This window comes from Mchenga conophoros, linkage group LG8 (assembly GCF_057382185.1).
Source record: "Mchenga conophoros isolate Kocher_MC1m ecotype Shallow Benthic linkage group LG8, M_conophoros_male_GT1.1, whole genome shotgun sequence".
Taxonomy (NCBI): domain Eukaryota; kingdom Metazoa; phylum Chordata; class Actinopteri; order Cichliformes; family Cichlidae; genus Mchenga; species Mchenga conophoros.
The window spans coordinates 4,895,591-4,917,448 of NC_140533.1; the positions used below are offsets into that span (position 1 = coordinate 4,895,591).

A 21,858-nucleotide genomic window follows, 5' to 3' on the forward strand; every position below is an offset into this window, starting at 1 on the left:
CAGTTCTTAACTCCACCATTTGCTCTACTTTTAGCTCTCTTTTGGTCTCCACCTTGGAAAGCCAACATGATGTCATCCATCTCATATTTTTTAAAACCCGACATTGTGAGTGCAGGGTAGAACTAACTATGAAACTGTGTGACACAGCATGCTGAATAATTAAGCTACATCTAGAAGCTACATCCATATTTTGTAATCAGTCTGGGTTTTAACCATCTAAAGCTGCAGCACATTAAAAACAAATTCATGAACTCTGAGATGTTAAATTGCAATGTGGTGCTGGTTATTATACTGCCAGTCTTAACAAATTACCAAGAGTGATAAACTGCATTATAATGTATTATGAGTAGTGATCTAGCTGTTCACTTATTCATTTCAAAATTAATGTAATCGCATTGCTTATAAAAAAATATGAACAAGCTACATAGTTATTGGCTACAGGTATGAATCTGCGTAATGAACTGAGCAAAATGACTCAGTTCCTCCTCTCGCTAAAGAACTATGGACACAGATTAAACCAAGCACAATCTTCATAAGACTCGTAATATGCACTTTAAATCACAATCATTAGATGAGTCAGCTTTAATTCCCCACTTTTAGCCTTCTGGTTAAAATTTCACTCACATACTGGAGTGATTTGTGCCCAGTTTATTAGAAATCGAACTTGTGAAATGTTTGTTTCGGAGCCATTAGTGCCCTTCAGACCAAACAAAAAACCACATAATCTGTTTAATTAATATCTCCAAAGCCTAATATCTAAGAAACCCCACAGACACAGGCATCTTAATAGAACTAAAATACTGCATCTCACACCTAATGTATGTTAATTCAGAGTGTAACTGGGGTCTGGATTTGGTACAAGTGGACACAGACGTTCTCTTTTAATACTTAGGTTTGATGATTGTCCCTGAAAATCTGTGTGACTCAGTCAACTGTCATCTCAGGATAGAAGCCAAAGGTTCTGTTGTTCAACTTTTTTACCTTTTCAGTAACCAGAACAGGTCAAGTAGGAGCTTTCACAGATCACAGAGCAAAGGGAAATGATACCACCTCTTACCTGACAGCGTACGTCATGCGGTCAGGCCTCAGGGCTCTCATAATGCACAGTCTCTGGAGTGAGCTTTTGCTCTTCCATTCCTGTGGGAATTTCTCTTTTTCCGGACACTCGGACTCTACAAACTTCTTCCAGCGTTTGGCTGAGCCTTCAATGTCTCTGTCCAGGTTTCTGAACTCCTCCATAGAGCAAAGAGCCTGGAGGTTTTGGAAAAGAAATAGGATTTGTGGAGTGAAACATAGTGCATGTTGTTAAAAGAGCTGCTGCACTGCGATCAATGATACACATTAAATTTCTTGACCAGAGATATTTTTCACAATGCACAGGTAAAAAAAAAAAAAAAAAGAGAGTCTGTTTGCAAAATATGGAGAGTCATAAAAAAACAGAATGCTTATCTTTCCTCATGTCCTTATAAATAATATTTATTCAAACAGAAATGCTGAGTAAACACAAAGCTTTCATAACGGGACAGGGGGTAGGGGAGCACTAAATATGCATCTCTTGCAGAACCAGTGAGGGCTTCATTGTGATGTCCCAGATGACAGACACCTCATCTCATCTGCAGAGAACAGCAGTGTCACGCAGTGCAGCCTCAAGCAGCTCTGCTGTCTCCCGCACTGTGCAAACTATGAGCAGGATGCTGAAATCTTCTCTCAGCAGAGACACAGAATACAAGGTGTCAAGGCAAAAACATCCCGTGTCACTCTATGAAACCAACCCCTCGACACAAGCCATGAGGGGAAGACATAGAGCAGAGTGAGAAGGAGCGGCTCGGCACACATCACCTTCACTGTGACTCAGTTTAATTACTACAGGTGGTTGGCGACCGATCAGCCCCAGTGTAATGAGAAACACTGGGTCCCGAGGGATTCCAGCTCTGCTAATATCATCAACTGGGGCAAGCAATCAGAGGACGTTATCCTCCTTTAAATCTTTCCAACTGATTATGTTTCCAACTACGATAAGAAAAATCAAGTGACAGAATTTGATTAGCAGGGACTTAAACATCCACAGCAGGTTGAGAGCAGTTACAGAAAGGCCATCTCTTAATCCTCAGAGGGGTTTTAGGTTAAGTTAATATTGAAGGCGATATAGAGTGAAATATTCATGAGCACGAGGGGCTAAAAGACATGCTGCAGTTAGGGTTTACCTTGCTGTTAAACTCATCTGACAAGATAAGAAACCTCTGCTGTCCACAGCACTGCGTTCTCTGAGACACAAACAGAGAGACTGAGTTTTTCTTCTAGCACCCTTCAGTGTTAGAATCTAGCAGGGTCACAGAGCACAGTGGGACCCTGGAGACTGCATGCTGTCAGACTGGAGTTTTGGGTGATACAGAGATATACACTCCAATTATGTGCATTCACTTTAGTGCTTACTTGTTGGGAAAATCCACTGTACATACTGCGCACTGTGTGGAGCCGATAAAGGAACCGGAAGATATTAGCCTTGAATCTCGCAGATGACAAGGTGGAGGACAACAAAATTTAGAAAGAAATAGAGGTGAATTATTTTTTATTATCTTTTAGAGATTTCAACATATAGGATGGAATTCGAAAAATAGGGCTGATCTACAAGTTATTGCATCTTTATGAAGTTCAAGACGGAGCTCTAGCTTTCTGAAAGAACAGCTTATTTTGATGAATTCATCAAATTCACACTTCACAGTGTAGCTTTGTACCATTACAGCCAAGAAGGTCTAAGGAACTTGGAAAGAAAAGCATCTGGGCTTCTTTAAGTTGCTTGAAGACGTTTCACCTCTCATCCGAGAAGCTTCTTCAGTTCTAAGGTCAAATGGTGGAGAGTCCCAGACTTTCCCCCCAAAAGGGACATGGATCCCCCTAATGATCCTCTACCTAATCACGTGAGCCAAGGAGTGAAAAAAATATTTATTTTAAGAGAAATAAATAATATATTTATTTAAAAACCCTATCATGTGATTTCCAGAGATCAAAAGGCCTATTGTGACCTACTCCCATTTTCACACCTTGGCTCACGTGATTAGGTAAAGGATCATTAGGGGGTCCATGTCCCTCTCGGGGGGACATTCCTATAGGGCTTAAATCTGGGAGTCTCCACCATTTGACCTTAGAACTGAAGAAGCTTCTCGGATGAGAGGTAAAAAGTCTTCAAGCAACTGAAAGAAGTCCAGACACTTTTCTTTCCAAGCTCCTTAGACTACGATGACCTGGATGACGGAGACCCTTCACAGACCTACAGCCAAGAAGGTTTCTACTGTTGAAAGTTTGAATATTATCTGGAATTTCACAGGGAGCCAGTGAAGTTCCTGAAGAACAGGGGTGATGTGCTGGTAGGAGGGGGTTCTGGTGATAATGCGAGCAGCAAAGTTCTGAACCAGTTGAAGCTTATGGAGGGATTTTTGGGGGAGACCATGCAGAAGAGAATTGCAGTAGTCAATACGAGAGGTAACAAGACTGTGGACAAGAATGGACGTAGACTGGGTGGAAAGAGAAGGAAGCAATCTGTTAATGTTACGTAGATGGAAGTAGGCAGAACGGGTGACATTACTGATGTGAGATTTATAGGAAAGTGAACTGTCTAGGATGACACCAAGGCTCTTAACCTGAGGAGAAGGGAAAACTGTGGAGTTATCGATGGTGAGTTAGAAATGGTTCACCTTCAAAAGGTTGGATTTGGTGCCAATAAGGAGGATCTCAGTTTTATCCTCATTGAGCTTTAGATTAGAGGTAAACCAGGATTTTAACTCGGATAGACATTCTGAAAGGGAAGAAGGTGGGAGGGAGGAATCGGGTTTGCAAGAGAGATATAACTGGGTGTCATCAGCAAAACAGTGAAACTGAAGATCAACTTTGCAGAAAATGGTACCTAGAGGGAGGATGTATATTATGAAGAGGGCCTAAAACTGAGCCTTGAGGTACACCAGATGTGACGGGGAATAGACGAGAGCGGAATGATCTTAGTTGAATAAACTGGGAACGGTCAAGGAGATATGATTGAAACCAGGCGAGGGGTGTGTCAGAGATGCGAGAGAGGAAAGTCTGCTTAGAAGTACAGAGTAAGAAATGGTGTCGAAGGCTGAACTCAGATCTAAAAGGACGAGAATGGTGAAAAGACCAGAGTCAGCTCCGATAAGAAGATCGTTAGTGACTTTAAGTAAAGCAGTTTCTGTACTGTGACATGAGCGAAAACCAGATTGAAATCTCTCGTAGATATTATTATTAACCAGGTGTAAATGCAGTTGAGCTGCAACCACTTTTTCGAGTAGTAAAAAGCATACTGGAAAATGAAAACATATTAGGGTGATTACAGACTATGAATGAAATTTTGTAATTTCAGTAACGTAGTGGAAAAAGCAAAGAAAACAAAATATAGATGGAAAAATATGGTCAGATGTTGTCACACCGGCATTTAAGGAGTCCAAGAAAGGACTGAGTATAGGCTGCACAACTAAGGGTGCAATCCATTCGCGCGTATTCCAGGAATCCTCCAGGCTTTTCAACAAGTAGAGACCGAAAGGTTCGGAAAATCAAAATTGCTTTTAAATATCTTTGGGCCACCAAAAGTTACAGGAGTCCCCTACAAACACAGAATGATAATGATTACTAGTAAAAACACAAACTTGTTTTCATCAAGGACCTCCAATTTTACAAGAGTTTCATATAATGCAAAGTCAGCACGTTTCTTAGCCACAGACTGAAAAAAAAACACAAAAAACAAAACCATGAAGATAGCTACGGAAAAAAGGTTAAAGTCTGGGACTGGGCTTAATTATTTCTGAGAAACAGAACAAAAGTGTTCGTAAGTGAAAAAAAATTACCTTTGATGCGAGTCTGAATAAGAACACACTGATAAATCAAATATGTATCCATATATAACTATATTTCTCTCTCTGTGTTAATGTTTTAATGGTATATACTGGGGGAAATAATTATTTGATCCCAGACGGGTCTGTATATGTGCCTTAAGCCAGGGGACCTTGAGGCCACTGCAAAATTTCAATAATTTACAGCGTGTGTTACCAATAGTGTTCTTAGCGACTGTGGTCCCAACTGCCTTCAGATCATTAACAAGCTCCTCCCATGTTTGGGGCTGATCCACCACCTTTCTTGTGATCATCCACACTCCATGGAAGATTGATGCATATTATATATTGTATTTCTTTCATTTTTGAATAATTGCACCAACAGCCTCTCACAAAGCTTCTTGCTGATGCTCTAGTACCCTATTCCAGCCTTGTGCAGATCTACAGTCTTGTCCTTGATGTCCTTCGACAGCTCTTTGGTCCTGACCATGATGGTGGAGAGGTTGGAATGGAAGAAAATGATTCTGTGGACAGGTGTGCTTTATACACATAAGAAGTTCAGATCAGGAGTATCTGTGATTGATTGTAATCTGTGAACCACATGGGCGCACAGGCAATCTGTGGGAACCAGACTTCTGGATGGGTCATAGAGTAGTCAGTTTCTAATTTTTGTGTAATGTGTTTTTTCCTGATTTATGGTTGAGATCCTTCTGTCTTCATTTAAACAAAACTACCATAAAAATTAGAGATTGTTGATTTTCTTGTAAGTGAGCAAATGTACAAATTCAGCATTAGATCAAATAATTATTTCCCCAACTATACATGTTACACACAACGTGTTTTTAATTTTAAAAAATGGTTGAAAATGAGGGACAGTTAACTCACAGAGGTGGAGGAAATCTTTGACACAGGAAGTTTAGCCATTTTGTGTGTGTGTGTGTGTGTGTGTGTGTGTGTTGGGACAGTTACTTTAAGACACAACATCACATATCTCTGGTTTGCTCAGGGACTGTGAAAAAAAGATCGAGTTGTGCCCTTTCATGCAGCCTCTTTTCATACCTTGATCCCCCCCCAGGAGTGGTTAGATAGGAACTCCACTGGTGATGTTACACCTGGTTGGACAGGGTACCTCAGGAGGAAGTCTAGCTCTACAGGGTTTATATCTTTATTCATCAGGAGTATCTGGGCACAAAACAAACAGGAATAACTTTACAATGATGCGTTTTCGGTACAGAGCACATCTCCTTTCTACTTGATTAAACAGGGCCGCCGGTCTCCGGAGAAGCCTGTTCAGCAGCAAACGTGTGCTCAAAAACAAACCGTGCAGAGGATGAAACCGGATGCACCTTCCTACCTGGAAAGCGAGCTGAGCGATGTATGTGAGCTTGTCACACTCAAATAGGCCTCTGGTGGTGTACTGGAAGACTGAGGAGGTGATGCTGTCAATTAGGTTGGACACCCGCTGCTTTAGACCTTCTGCAGGCTCAGCCTTCAGAACTGCTTTCTGGAAGACCACACTAAACGCCTGAGGACGCACAGGAGCAGGTACAATACAGAAACAGTGTCTGACATCAAAGTGTTAAAAGCACAAGAATAACAGTACTGTTAGATACAAACTCATAAGGTAATCCAATAAAGCAAATGATAACCCAGCAATTGGATTGTGTTCATACTGATCTTTAAGTATAAATTAGATATCATCAGTCTTTGTCATTTACAGCTGACTTGATGGATATGATGCAGTGTTCTAAGAATGAACTGATCAATACTACTTTGGCTCTATAAGGAAAGCCGACAGCTGTAATTGATTACAACGTTTATGTATGTATAAATATTTTATCAATGTGGTAAGCTTGAATGAAAAACTTTAATGGACATAGACAATTTTAAATTATTTCTAAACACAAAAATAAACAAAATAAAAATCTTTTGCAATGGACCTCATTAATAAGTAGGATGTTTTCAAAATCTGGTCATCTGTGCTACAGAGCTCCAATTTTTTAATTACAGCTCAAAGCTCTTTTTGCTATAAGGTAAAGACCCTAAAGTATTAGCTAGAAAAACCCAACAACCAGATAAATATCAAAGAGGCAAAAAAAATCATAGAGAGACAAGGACAAAGCAAAGTGAGAGTAGACAGTTAATAACATGCAGAAATAGCACATAAACATATACCACATAAGGAGTGAAAGGTTCTCAGTGCATTGTGATCGCACAGCAACCTGAGCCTATAGCACTAAGGGACGTTCATTGTTTTAGGGAGCTTTTCTAACTTTCTAATAATTGTTGCTGCACTGGATCTGACTTCTGATTCCAATATCACGTCATACTGTGATCCTTCAACATACTGAACCATGCAGAGTTTGAAGTACTGGAGAAACAGTTTGTTTGCACTTTTTGCAGCGACTCTAAAATAACTTATTACCACAGAAATACAATAATTGTCCTCTTTCACTGTAGGAAATGTGCTGTCATTTCTGTTCATTTAGCAGATTCACACTTAGCTCTGAGGTTGTATACAGAACACATATTATAATGTATTTCATTTCATTCACAAGGTCAAAGGTACATAAACACTGAATGTGTTTTCATTTTATTATGTTGGGAAATAAGACGGGCCGAGGCAACTACCTGCGGAGTCGGAAGAGATTGCAAATAATATCTCAGGCTGCCTTCTCTCAGCACTGCCTGGCTGACAATATGAAAGACATTATGCTCTACATAACCACATTAGGGAGCCACAAACACAATAAAAGCAGGGCAAAGAGCATAAAACACGGTGAGCAAATGGAAGGAGGAGGGAAACAACAGAGAAGTGAGTGTAAAGAAGGGTCTCACTGGGGGCCCATGACAAGGGTCGGTAACATGGTGGGTCAATAGACAGGGTACCTTTAGAGAGAACTGATACATGGGGTGGATTTTATTGAGGTCGTTCATTGTGAAGTACAATAAGGAAGCCCGTGCTGCTGCTGGTCGGAAGTGCTCTCGAGCCTCATTGATTTTGGTCTCTGTCACCTTGGCTTCTTTTACCTGCAGTAAAGTAGTGCAAACGGAATCACACTCATATACATCAGCACAGACGAGGATATACTCAAGGTCCATCAATCAGTTAATGATGAACTTGTGCACAATCCAATAAAACATACTCCAGTGAAGAGCAGTCCTGTTGCAATTTCACGCTTCAAAATGTCCTCACATTCTGTGGATCATGACAATCATGCTTTTTTTTTGTTTTAATAACCAGCAAACGCCTGTGCAATTATGTTAAGGATGAACATCTGCAAAGGAAGCGCTCATCTCCTCACAGACAGAAGGCACACTCTAAGATAAAAAAAAACACAGAGCTTTTAAGAAGTGCTCTAAACTAATTCATCTTTGGCAGACATCATACGCTGAGCTGATGTGATCTTGTAATCTGACCACAAGAAATAAAGAAACAAAGCAAGGGAAGCAGAGCTGAGAGTATGGCAACACTTTAGGTGACAGTTATTCTGCACCTGCAAATGGGAATTATTGAAGAAGTACAGTCTAAAAAGGATACTGCATTCTACATTTCATTTAGGATAACATTAGAAACAAACTGCACTGATGCAAAAGTGTGCAGAGACAGGTTGGCAGATGCAATCAGGCAACATGCTCTGTGGACTATGATGTTCATAGATGAAATGGAACCTGGGGAGGTAGATGTATGCTTCTGTTTGAATGAAAATCAAACAGAAGCAAGACAGACTACATGGGTCAAGTACAGAGAGTGCACAAGAGATGTGAAGAAGAGAGTACACAAGTTTCAGGTGTGATTTGCAACAGAAGGAAGGAGCAAGAGCGAAAGAGAAGTTTTACAAGATGGTAGTGAGAACTGCTATTATGCATGGAGACAGCGGCACTGACAGGACGCCGACGCGGCACCGTTGAAGATATTAGGAGTTTTATTAGGAGCAAGCAGGATGAACAAGATTAGAAATGAGTACATGAGAGGAACAGTTTAGGTTGAACAGTTAGACAGCCAATGTTGAGGTGGTCTGAACGTGAGCAGAGGAGGGATAGTGGACAAGGGATGTTGAAGATGGAGTTGCCAGGCAGTAGGAAAAGAGGAAGACTTCAGATGGTGTCAATGGTAAGTGCTCTAACGAGAGCTTGTAGTCAGTAGTAACACTGTCACTTGAAGGCTGTGATCTAAAGTGTGAGAAAAGATTAAAGCAAATAGAAGACAAAAACCTTTTCTTCGATCTCAGCAGCTGTGCGTTTGGTTGTCTCCAAGTTTTCCACCAGCTCCGTGTCACTGAGGAAATTTCCTGAAGCTGAAGACAAACGGGATAGCAAGTTGTCCTCCAACGTCTTCAGAGTAATCTTAAAGTCGTTCTGTTGCTTCGTCAGGTCAAACTTTAAACAGAAAAAAAAGAACCTCAAAGACAGAACTAATCAATACAGTCTGCATCAGTTGTCCGGACACATGGAGGGGGTTTTCTGGGATGGATTAACCAGCTTCTGTTTGGTTGCAGACATCAAACTTTTTCAGAGTCACCTAACCCTTGGTGTGATGAGGCCGTCGATTTGAATAAGATGGGAGGGCGCTTTGATGGGGAATTACACACACATCTTTTCTGAATGAGCTTTTACGAGATGCCGTGTTTACAATTATGTACCAATGCAGGCATCATGCAGTGCAATAATGGGGTTATTACCTCCCCAAATGCATTAGAGCAGTCCGTCTTCTAACAAAGCTTTCAATCTAGCAGGTTTTTCTTTTTTTTTTTGGTTTTGGCTTAAAAAAATTTCCTGAGAGAAACTTTCACTTTTTTTCAAAGCCTGGTGTTTGACAGGAGAACAAAGTAGACAGAGCTTCATCCTGCCCTGTCCTTCATTATATTCTGTTGCAGCTCCTTGTTTCTGCCCGTTAATGACTTTGCTTTATTGAAGTTTCCCTTAATAGAAGCCTCTGCGACCTTTGAATTGTTGTAATTACTGGAGGGTGGGCTGTTGTGAGATTTGCCTACTTGGAGGGTTGTCGGGGACGGATAATAGCACAGGGGTTTTTTGAGTGGCGTGGTCCCTGACAGGCGGCTGGTAATACGTTTCTGGCAGTGCTGTTTCTGCCCACGTGTAATCACAGAAGATGCTGATGGGGTGGGGGTGGAACTGTTCCTCCTCCCTCTGGCAAAACTCACACATGACAAAAGACGTACTTGGCTTCGATCGCGCCAGGGGAGCAGATAGTTTAAGAGATCACAATGCTTAATTGTTCTCTTTATGACAGTATTTCCTACTGCTGTGATGAGAGGTATTTCACACCATTGTTAGAACTAATTGAGCCTCTGTTTTGTTGAATCCCAGATGCTTTAAATTGTATGTTATTACCAACTCTGTAGCAGAAAAGTTGCACACAGAGAATGAATCGTGGCATTTTAAGGAAAAACCTGACATGTGTGTGTGGTTGGAAAAGAAAAGAAAAAAGCCTGGTTTGAGTGGTAGACATTTAACTGGAGTGACTCAACTGTGACCTTCTACTTGCCTGCACTCTCTGCTCTTGCGGGGAAAAGCTATCCAAGCTAAAACATTCCCAACTGGATCCAGTAATGAGTCAGTTTTTAACGATTAGCTTTCCTCTGGCACATTGTACTTGTAATTACCCTTGCTTTGGAAAAACAAACAATTAACCAGTCAGCAGAACACTCTAATTGGGATTAAAATAAGATATTACATCTATCATTTTTTTAGGCAAATGATTAGCGAGAGCCAGCAAGCAGCCCTGTTAAGGTAATTTAAGAAGTGGAGCATTTTAGCTCTCATTAATACCGAAAGGCCTGCGCCGGAGCGAATACGCAAGCATGCACACATGTGCACACAAACACACTTGCATGTGCTTAGGGAGGACCAGACGACGTAGTTATTGTGGTAAAAGGTTGTAGACTCATCCCCCTGTGCACTCTCCAAAAAGGCAACTTGACATTTTAAGCTCCTTAGCTCCATCTTTGGCTTTGCTTAAATGAGAGCGCTTTCACCCAGCAGTCATCTTACGGCTCAGTAGCAACGCTAACCTCATTAAAGGTATAATGGCACAGAGTCATTCGAAGAATATAAACAGGTACAGCCAATTTGCACTCCCTCATCAATCTGATGATTGTTATCACTCCGGGTTGTTTACTGACAACAAAGAGCCATTCAGCACTTCATTCTGTCGGCCACGTTTTGATAGGAGGGGGTTCGGGAGTGAACACAGCCAGCAACAGCTCACCCCCACCCTCACCCCAACCACCACCCACCTTCAACTTTCAGCGTTAATTAAAATGATAAGTGAGCTCTAGATCTTGTTTTTTTTTGTCATCCTCCAATCTCAGTGAAATGCTAATTAAACAAGCTTCATTAAATCAAACTTTATTTCTTCTCGATTGGATTTTGCTGAGGGGGCATAAGGCTTAAAATAACTCTGGCATTTTGGCTTTTTTAACTTCTCTTTTCCCATTTTCATTTATTAAAAATGCTGATTTGACTTTGGATGGAAGCCCACAGGTTGGAGTAAAGAGCTGCCCACGGAGACCCAACACAAACAAAGGCACCTCAAGAAACCATCAAAATGCAAATAGGATTGTGTTAGAGTAAATCTGCCTCACCCATTAACAGAGTTCCAACAGTATCTTCCGTTCTGATCTCTCTGAGTCGCTGCCGTCAGCTACACTTGTACTCAAGAAGGAATTTCTTATTTCCCCTTCACTCCTCAACTAACAAGAGCTGCATTTAAGGAACAGTGAAAGTGTGTCAATGTGTCGTCTAATTACTGTGGTACAGTAACGCTATCGGCCAATCAGTTTCAAGCAGCTGATATGCACTGCAGCTTTGATCAAGTGAATTTTGGGTTAAATATAAACATCAGCCCATACTATGGATATTGGAACTAAGAGCTGCTCATTACTTCTCAAAAGTTGTCTACAGAGCTGCCAGCAACTTGCAGTAAATTGCTCACAGTACTGAGTACTGAGCCGGACAGCTGCAGCTGCTGATCAACAGAGTGGAACAGCAGCTTTCTAATCCTTGCTGCCTGAAATAGAATAGCTCTACAGAACAAAGGCAGCCATTTACATTAAAAAGGGAAATACACCTTAAAGCGTCGTCTATCTGCATCTCCCTTGATTTTGGAGATGTGTGAACATAAATGAGGCTACCAAAGTAAAACGCTTAAAAAAGCTTAAAGCTCCTTACGGGGAGCATCAAGACAGGATTACATAATTCTCAAAGTTTGGTGATAAACGGCAGCACGTCAAAGGAACAGTACCCAGGGTGACTGCAACACAATGGTAAATTAGCACATGTCAGTGCTTCAAAAGTGAATAGGATTTTTTGATTTAGGATTAACTGTTTAGCTGGGCAGTGCTTCAAGGGCTTTTTCTGATATTGTCTATCATCAAATGATTTAAGATGGTAGCTTGAGCTTATGAAAGCATTTATTTCTGTTTGACCTTGCATCAAAGCAATGTTTCCAGCAATGAAAAGACTGTTTTACTCAAACAAAAGGTGAAAATCAAAGAAAGAAAAGGAAAGCGTGAGGTAACATATAATGATTACTGTTTTGTAATGTCTTTAGGATCAATGTTTGCATAAAAGGTGACAGTCTGCACCGTTTCAATAGGAGCAGAGAACAGTGTGATAGGCTCAATGTGATGCTCACTATACGATAAAATATCTGCCACTGTCGGAGTCAAAGCAGGCTTTACATCTGACCATTACAGCCATATCTCTTTGATGTGTCAGCAATTTACATGATTTTTCCTATATACAGCAAACAGATTGAATAACTGCATGTATTACAAAGGGTTGGCTTGAAGTGTGGGTCAGCTCCCTTTTCTGGTTACATGGAACATGACTTTGCAGTTTTGGTGCAATCATAGTTCAACTCAACTGATCTTTTCCACAATAAAAAGGATATTTTTTATTCGTGGAAAAGATCTCTGTTAAAGTAATTGTCGAATCAAGTTTAGTAATAGTTAATTCAAAACAAACCCACATCTGCAACCTGCTTTGCAACCCACCTTCACTCCCCCCTCTCATTCTGACCTAATGGTAAATGGACTGATTCTTGTATAGTGCTTTACTACTCTACCTGAACACTCAAAGCACTTTACACAACTTGCCTCATTCACCCATTCACACAAGCACTTTTTTATATGCTTTTCAACTTAAGTGTTTCTATCTGCCCAAGAATATCCTGCTCTTGGCAGACTGGAGTAGCCGGGAATCAAACCACCAACCTCGCTGACCTCCTCCTACTAACTCCTGAGCTACAGCCATCCTGTTTAATCGTTGTCATATTTGCTGTTATGGTTTCTCCTTTCTCCACACCTTCAGGTTTTTGGGTGCACACATGGAAAGGGATGGAAGTAGCAGAACACAACAGCACTGCTAAATATAAAATAACGCAGATGCCCAGTCACAAAACAAAATCAGCACTTAATCCGTGTATTTCATTGTGTCCAATCAGAAACACACCAGAGACCAGGTATTTAACTGATTACTGGTTTCTGTTTGAGGAAACTCAGTAGGCAACTATTTGCTAACATGTTGCAGAAATGCAATCAGTCCAAACGACACACACTGCTGCTTTGATGTGCGACCCTCGTATCAGAGAAGGATAATGGTAGCTGCATGATCGCGGTGAAGATTAAAAAATGAGTGAATGTGCAGTGTGCTTACGAGACAGCCTGCACAGACAGACAGAACCCCTCTGTCACAAGAAGGTACTGACAGAGCATGAGAAATAGTGCGATGATACAACTCCGATTGATTTCTGCATTTAAAATGAACCGTTTCAATATTATTTGTGCTCTCGGAGCAATATGCAAATGTCCTGTAATTGGGAATTAGCTCTGGGCAAATGCTTGTGTGTCACATTAATTTCAACAACTCCCCTAAGAAAACACTATTGGAACACTGCTGGGAAACTGTGAACATCACCATACCTGAGGATGGACGTTATTACACTTTGAATTTAAAACCACCATTTGGTGTACATTTAAAAATGTTTCATTTAGACGACTTCATGCTCACACACATGCCACGTGAAAACACAGGTGCCGATGTGCACGTTCATAGCCGTGCAGGTTCCCAGTCTCCATAAGTGCGCCATACTAAGCCTCATAATTATCCCACATCCACCAGCCATTAATCAAAGATGCTAGCTGATTGTTTTGGAATCAAAGAGCCCGGACCTTGTGATGTTTAAAGACAGACGATCTTTTCTTGCTGACGAGAACCATTAAGGATTGATAATGACGAGCAAGAGTGTTATGTGCAGCTCTAGGAGGCCCCTGACTCCTCTGACTGTGACTTTTAATTACACCTGCTCAGAAAAGATGTTAAGAGAGAAACTCAAAGAGTCCGTCGTGGAATGCTTGTTTGTTCTCTGATAACATCCGAGCAGTGTGACAGACAGTGTTGGTCAAGTTACTTGAAAAAAGTAATCAGTAACTAATTACTGATTACCTCCCCAAAAAAGTAATCCTGTTACTTTACTGATTACTTATTTTCAAAAGTAATTAATTACTTAGTTACTTAGTTACTTTTTAAAAACACGATTTACAACCTGAAGAGGTGATAAAGCGATAAATCTTTCAGCCCAATTCTACTTTTTCTACATAATCCATCATACAAAATGTAATCAAATGGAAAAGTCTCTTTTTAACTTGTTTTATTAGTTTTAATCTTTTAACTTTATGCATCAAGCAAAAATTTAATTATATGCAACATTCTCTGACTGGAAGAAATTAGTTTAACATTTAAACCTATTTTCTGCACATTCCACCACATAAAATAAAATATTTTGTGTGTTTACACTCAGTCTTTCAAATAGATGCAAGTAAAACACAGCAGAAAATAAATAAAGTCAAAGACTCAGCGGTCCTGTTGCTCTATTTTCACCTGTAAAGCAGGAGTTGGGTAGGCGGAGGTTTACCCTGGTGCAGGTGTGCTGCGGTCAGTGGAAGGATATGGCAGCTCTGTGAGTTTCCCATTACGTCGTAGCTACTCGGTGCTTCCTTGGAAGTTTAGGGTTTTTTTCGCTGTAAAAAGAAGTTTTCTTCCCACGCACAGCCGACACTAATGTTTTTGTCACTTTTTATGGAATCAAACTCAAAGTAAGGTCAGTACTTCCACACTTTAAACGCTGCACGCTCATACTCTCTCCTGCACTCGATATGTGATCCACTGTTGATCTGCACACAGCTGTTGTCACCAACGGCGCACTTTCTTACGTCACTGTCGTGAGACATTCTCGCAAAAGATTCACGGTTTTAGTAACGCAGTAACGCAGCGTTCCTACGGGAAAGTAAAGGTAATCTAATTACCGTTTTTGCAATAGTAATCCCTTACTTTACTCGTTACTTGAAAAAAGTAATCGGATTACAGTAACGCGTTACAAATAACGCGTTACTGCCCATCTCTGGTGACAGATGCTCCTTTCATATCTGCTCAGGTTCACTTTTACATTCCTGTAACATATTGGATGAAAACGAATCTGTCAAAACTCCCCTTTGTTGTCAAATAGTTGTATCAGGCAGGGTTGCTCCTTGCCTACACTGACTTTCTCACCTTCAGCTGTTCCAGATCAGGTCTCTCCATGCTGACCACGGCAGTCAGCAGCTGGTCCTCCAGACCGTCTCTGGTCACTGTGAAATTTATTAAGGTGCACTGGGCCTGCAGCTCTGGCTGATAATGAGGGCTGGCAAGCTTGGTGTGTAAAATGAGACGGAAACTGGGATTGTACTCACACTCCTTGTCTCCAATCTTTATGTACCTGTTTGTAAATCAGGAACAGAAACGTTTGATCAGTGAGGGTTTCTTAGTGAAAGTAGAGATTCTGAAACAGCACATATAATAGTGGACAATGTCATTATTGGCAAAGATCTAAACATCTGTCTTTTCTGTCTTTCATATGTTTAATACAAACAAATATCTTCAAACTGGGACACTTGTTTGTAATGAGAACCTGTCAAAAATGTCACACAACCTTTCTGCAAGGATGATAGTTTTTGACAATGCCAAACCAACTGATTTTTCTTCATGACAGATATAGTTTAAAAAAAATACTCTCAAATGTATTACAGTCATTTCCTGAAAATGCTGCACATTTAAACTGCAGAAACTTAGGAAACTGTTAGGGACACATATGACGCTCTAGTAAGCCTGAATTGTCAGTACTACATGTCCTGTGACCCTCTATGTGTATTTAACAGTGACTGAACCAGACAATATTTATAGGTGTGGCTATGCTGAGACCATTACTTACATCAGGGTGTCACCAGACCAGGCTTTTATTTTGTTATTTTGTCATGTGGTTCACTCACTCTTTTCACTGGCTTATTTAGGCACAAGGAGGAACACCACACACACTCTATCATAAGTTTTTTTTATATAACTAACTAAAATCATGAACAGCTGTTTAAATCCTAAAGTTCCTTCAATACACTGTAAAACACTTCTTGTTGCTAGGTAAGTTGCTTTTCCTACTTCCTAGTGGTAAATGGACTTGCACTTATGTAGCACCTTTCTGTTAATTTTGAGCATTCAAAGCATTTTCTACTAAAGCTCTCCTTCACCCAATCACATACACATCCACAGAGGGATTTATCTCAACATAATCAATTTTATCCAACATTCACTTGTACACTCACACACCGACGGATGTATCGGGAGCAACTCAGGGCTCAGTTACTTGCCCAAGGATACTTCAACACATGGACTGGAGGATCTGGGAATCAAATATATATATATATATATATATATATATATATATATATATATATATATATATATATATATATATATATATATATATATATATTTATATTTATATTTATATTTGTTTGTATATATATAAATGGCTAGGGTCACTGTCACTACTGATAGCATGGACCAATGTCTGGAACCCATAGAGGTTGCACAGGTAGTCCAACCAAATATGTGTCATTGCCAGAAGGTTTGCTGTGTCTCCCAGTACAGTCTCAATAGCATGGAGGAGATTCCAGCAGACAGGTAGTTACTCTATGAGGCATTGGCAGGATTGGAGGCAGGGAGTTCTTGGAAGATGAAGGAATTGATACCACTGACTTTGCCCCCACATCTGCCAGACCTAAATCCAATAGAACATCTGTGGCATATTATATTTTGGTCCATCCAACACTGTCAGATTACACCTCAGACTCTCCAGGGGGGTCAGTGTAACCCTGGTCCAGATCTGTGTGGAGATTTCCCAGGAAAGCGCACGTTGTCTCATTAGAAGCATGCCCTGATGTTGTCGGGCATGTGGGGCTCTTCTACTGAGTACCATTTTAAGTTGCTGCAATGAAATTTTGACCTGCTGCATAATTTTTACATGATTTCAGGAGGTCCTTCAATTCAGCTCTCTGTAAGTTGATAGTTTTCATTTCCATCAATTCCATCAAACAATATCCTTTCATTGCTAACACATTACCAAGTTAATAAATGCCACTGTCCATCTTCATTAAAAAGAAATGTTATATAGTGTAATCACTGATAGAGCTCATGTATTGAATCTAATGAAGTTAAATGTATTTAAAATGTTTTTGTGTGGAAACCACAGACATACTAAAATGGTTTATTTGGAAAGTTCTGCTAGGCTTTAACTAACAATAGTTTCTCAAAGATTTACATTTATAGTGTCTATTTTTAATTTGTCATGTGGTGTCAATAATTAAAAAAGGCAGTGAAAAGAAAGTGCTTGTTGCGGTGTTACATATGAGTAGAAAGTTTCCTGAATTAGATCATTGTCTGAAGCAGTGCCTTACAATGCTTCATTCAGTGCTACAAGTATTAAGACACCTTTCAGCATGAGCCTTACCTTCCCTTCTTGATGGTTTCTCTGCCAAGCAGAGGTCCAAGAACAGGATCTAGCGTTTCTTCCAAGTTCTCTATCAGAACCACATCACCTGCTGCCAGCGCTCTCTCTATGGCATCTAGGTACCTTTAAGGTACAAATAACAATGAATCTGTCAAAATTCTGGTTATTAAATGCCCAAAAAACCTCAGTACTGCAGTTTTCTATGAGGCTCTTACCCTCGCTGTCCGATGCGGATGACTTGCAGGTCTTCACCATATTTATTTTTGATCCACTTGATGCCCTGCAGCTGGGGGTCCACCATAAGGGGCCAGCGTTGGCAAGAAGTAAGAATGGTAGCATTCTCCGTGGACATCCTGTCAGCAGGTAGCCCCTCATTCTGCCATGTAGCAACGTCAGCGTCGTCAGTCAGCAGTGTCAAAGGGTCCAGGTCATGCGTCACTGGGATAGGAACCTTACACGTGATTTGCATTTTAATTAGTTTTTCCCAGTGAACTGTTTCAATTCTTCTTCATGATGACTGACAGGTCACAAGTCACAGCAATGGTGCGTTGTTAAAAAGGAACAGATAAACTTTTCCCTTTAGTATTTAAATCTATGTTCATCAAAAGTCGACTGGCAACTGCTGTTAGAATAAAAAACATTGTGGTTTCCATGTAGAGCAGGATTACATTTGGGACTATTTACATCTGCAAATAAATGCCCAAATTGGTAATCCTTTCTTTGGATCATTATTGTATGTGATTTGCATTAAACTTTGGTTAATAGCGCAAAGTGGATACTGGACTATCTCACAGAACGTCCACAGTATGTGAGGACACAGGGCTGTGTCTCTGATACGCTGGTCTGCAGTACGGGGGCCCCACAGGGAACTGTGCTGGCACCGTTCCTCTTCACCCTCTACACTGCAGACTTTTCCATCAACTCCCCACGCTGCCACCTACAGAAGTTCTCTGACGACTCTGCCATAGTCGGCCTCATCACAGGTGAGGACGACTCAGAGTACAGACAGTGGACTCTGGACTTTGTGGACTGGTGTCAGCAGAACCACCTGCTGATCAACGGCGGGAAAACGAAGGAGTTGGTGGTGGACTTCTGGAGACGCAGACCCACCACACTGACACCGGTAAACATCCAGGGAGTGGACATTGAGATAGTGGACTCTTATAGGTACCTGGGTGTTCACCTGAATAATAAACTGGACTGGAGCCACAACACTGATGCTCTTTACAGGAAGGGTCAGAGCAGACGCTACCTGCTGTGGCTGCTGAGGTCATTTGGAGTACAGGGAGCGCTTTTAAAGACCTTCTATGACTCTGTGGTGGCATCTGTCATTTTTTACAGTGTGGTATGTTAGAGCAGCAGTTTATCTGCAGCCGGGAAGAAGAGGTTGGACAAACTCATTAGGAAGGCCAGCTCTGTTCTGGGATGTACCCTGGACCCAGTGCAGGTGGTGGGAGACAGAAGGACTCTGGCCAACATCTCTGATGGACAGAGTCTCCCACCCCATGCATGTAAATGTTGCTGAACTGCAGAGCTCCTTCAGTGACAGACTGCTGCATCCTAGATGCACGAAGGAACGTTTCTGCAGGTCCTTCCTCCCTGCAGCTGTCAGACTGTACAATCAGAACTGCTCCCAACAATCAGAGATGTTTACATCTGCGCTGTAACTGCAATAAGTTAATTAACCGATTCGCACTACAACCTGGTTTGCCTCTTATCTGTAGCTATTTTTATTTAATTTAATAACTGTACAATACTCTGTATATAGTAACCATTGTCCTTAATGTAAATATGTAAGAAAAATTGTGTATGAAAGAAAGAGTACTTTATTGATCCCAATGTGGAAATTCCTCTCTGCATTTAACCCATTCACTCGGTGAAGCAGTGGGCAGCCATTGGGCGCCCGGGGAGCAGTGTGTACGGACGGTACCTTGCTCAGGGGTACCTCAGGGTAGCTGTTCAGGGGAATCGAACCCCCGACCTTCCGATCATGGGCAACCACTCTACCTACTGAGCTATCCCTGTTTCTGTTGTGTCCTGTGTACTCTTTGTTTGTATATGTGTCTTTCTGGCTGCTGTTACAACCAAATTTCCCCTTGTGGGACAATTAAAGGATTATTCTAATCTATTCTAAATACTAAAAAATTAAAACAAGAAAATTAATGTTTAATAATATTAATAGAAGAGCTAAACCATCAGTGAACAGTGAACATAACAGACATGTCTCAGTCAGAGAAGCTGACGGTGGTAGTGATAAAAAGCAATGCAACTTGTTATCTGTGCTACCACTGTTTTGTATTTGTGCCTCAGGACTTCTGTGAACATTCGGCCGTGGTATTTTCAAGCACAGAAAACAGGCATTATATTGCTAGTAATGAATGAATGTCTCTACCTTCCTAGCCCGTTTTTCCCTGATTTTCTGATTCTGACTACAGTTGAGACAGTGACATCACAGTGACATTCCAGTTTAGTTTTTTTTCTCTATTGCCATTTATTTCCATTTGCGTTTTGATTTAACCACCAAAACTACGTAGTTAGGCTTGCAAAATGATCGTGCTCTGGATTAAAATATATCTTTTAATCCTTCACTTTAAAAAAGGATGCTTAAGGTGCCTGTTGTGTCAAAATGTGATGTTCCTGCCTGGTTGTGAGACCCATCTGTCATCGTGATGGGTGATTCATGACACCAGTGTCAGAGGACACCTTGTATTTATCTCTGAGATGCCATAGAGTTTGACTAAACAGCAGTGTTTAGTGCTGTGGGAATTAGACCAGCAATGTACAACATAACGTTTTCTCAGTTGGGCCTCCAGGCAAACAAATGTCCAAACAGGTACAATCTCTTTAACAACCATTATGAATAAAACGATTGATTGCAAATTAAACTTTAGTTAAAGTTTCAGGGGTAAAATTTTACTGACCTCCAAATAAAGCCAACCTAATTTATTTTAATAGATTAAATTATAGAGCATATTAGCAGATTTACATTAATTATATAAATCTGCAAAATACTTTGCAGATTTGCAGCCTCAACCACACTGCAAGAGAGGTGGGCTGCTTTCCTTCGCATTTTAACAATCCAAACAGGTAGCTCAACGCAGGACTTTTACTGACATTTTAATGGGAAAATTGTAACAAAACACTGCTTGTTGGTGAGGGTTCATTTCAGCCAGTTTGCTTCACAGGTGGACTCAAATCATGGAAACACTATTAGTGGCCCAAAAGGCCAGCAGCTGCCCAGTAATGGAACATTTACCAGTAGCATTACAATTTGCAAGCAATAAAAAATAGATAAACAACACTACATAACATTTTATAACTGCAGTTGTTAATGTGTCCTATCAGCCATGATACATGACCTAATTAATTCATGAAGTATTCTAAATGTTTTGCGTAATACAAACCCGTTGTAACTGCTGAGTAAGCATTAATATCCCTTAAGTCTATTTTTTTTTTTACAAAAGCTACTTATATTTACTCAAGTTATATTATTAATCATTTAAATTTGAACCATTTTATAAAATATATATAAGGTTTTCTGAACAGATTATTGTTTTTTCCACTGTACATTTAGCTGTGGGCAAAATTCCTAAAGTCCTGACATCACTAGCAAACAATAATTACATGCAGAGATAGAGAAAGACCAACAGGGCCGGTTGCAGATTCATTTCTGTGTTACATTTCAGTCAGATTTACAAGTAAAGGTTTTCAAAGACTTTTCACAATTCTTGCAGTGTGGCTAATTCAAGTTGAAATAACACATAATGAACCCACCTTCAGCTGACTGAGATAAGGCCTCCACGTGCTGTCCATAAGCTGGACCCTGTAGCGCTTGGTAAAATATCCTAGGTAGGAGATGAAGGTGGTGATGAGGAGAACATCTCCACACAGAGTCCTTTCCTGCTTCTTGAAGTTCTCTACAGCCTCTGCCCAGCGAACATTCTCTGATGCTAGACCACCCACCTAAACAGAAAATAGCAGCAGACCACTTTTAAAGTTGTTGTTTTTTTTTTTCATTTTTCCCAATGAAATACCGTCATTCCATCATCTTCCCCAAAGCCATTGTGGAAAGAATCAAAATCAAATGATGGCTGCTGCTGCCAAGGTGCTAAACCATAATTTAAGGAAATCTCCACAACAATGCCTTAATACCTTTGAGTTGTTTTTTTTTTTATT

At 40.6% G+C, this 21,858-nt stretch overlaps 1 protein-coding gene across 1 annotated transcript in view; it reads right to left on the reverse strand.

Annotated features, from left to right (window-relative positions):
• The window catches only part of dnah9 (dynein, axonemal, heavy chain 9), a 180,366-nt gene that overhangs the window by 43,662 nt on the left and 114,846 nt on the right, over positions 1 to 21,858 (reverse strand). Inside the window, exons 60-68 of the mRNA XM_085283675.1 lie at positions 21,457 to 21,645; positions 17,898 to 18,133; positions 17,683 to 17,805; positions 15,414 to 15,618; positions 9,054 to 9,218; positions 7,728 to 7,868; positions 6,193 to 6,363; positions 5,898 to 6,020; positions 1,058 to 1,251 (exon numbers count right to left, since the gene is read on the reverse strand). Coding sequence (XP_085139801.1) covers positions 1,058 to 1,251; positions 5,898 to 6,020; positions 6,193 to 6,363; positions 7,728 to 7,868; positions 9,054 to 9,218; positions 15,414 to 15,618; positions 17,683 to 17,805; positions 17,898 to 18,133; positions 21,457 to 21,645 — 1,547 coding nt within the window. The remainder of the gene's footprint in view (positions 1 to 1,057; positions 1,252 to 5,897; positions 6,021 to 6,192; positions 6,364 to 7,727; positions 7,869 to 9,053; positions 9,219 to 15,413; positions 15,619 to 17,682; positions 17,806 to 17,897; positions 18,134 to 21,456; positions 21,646 to 21,858) is intronic.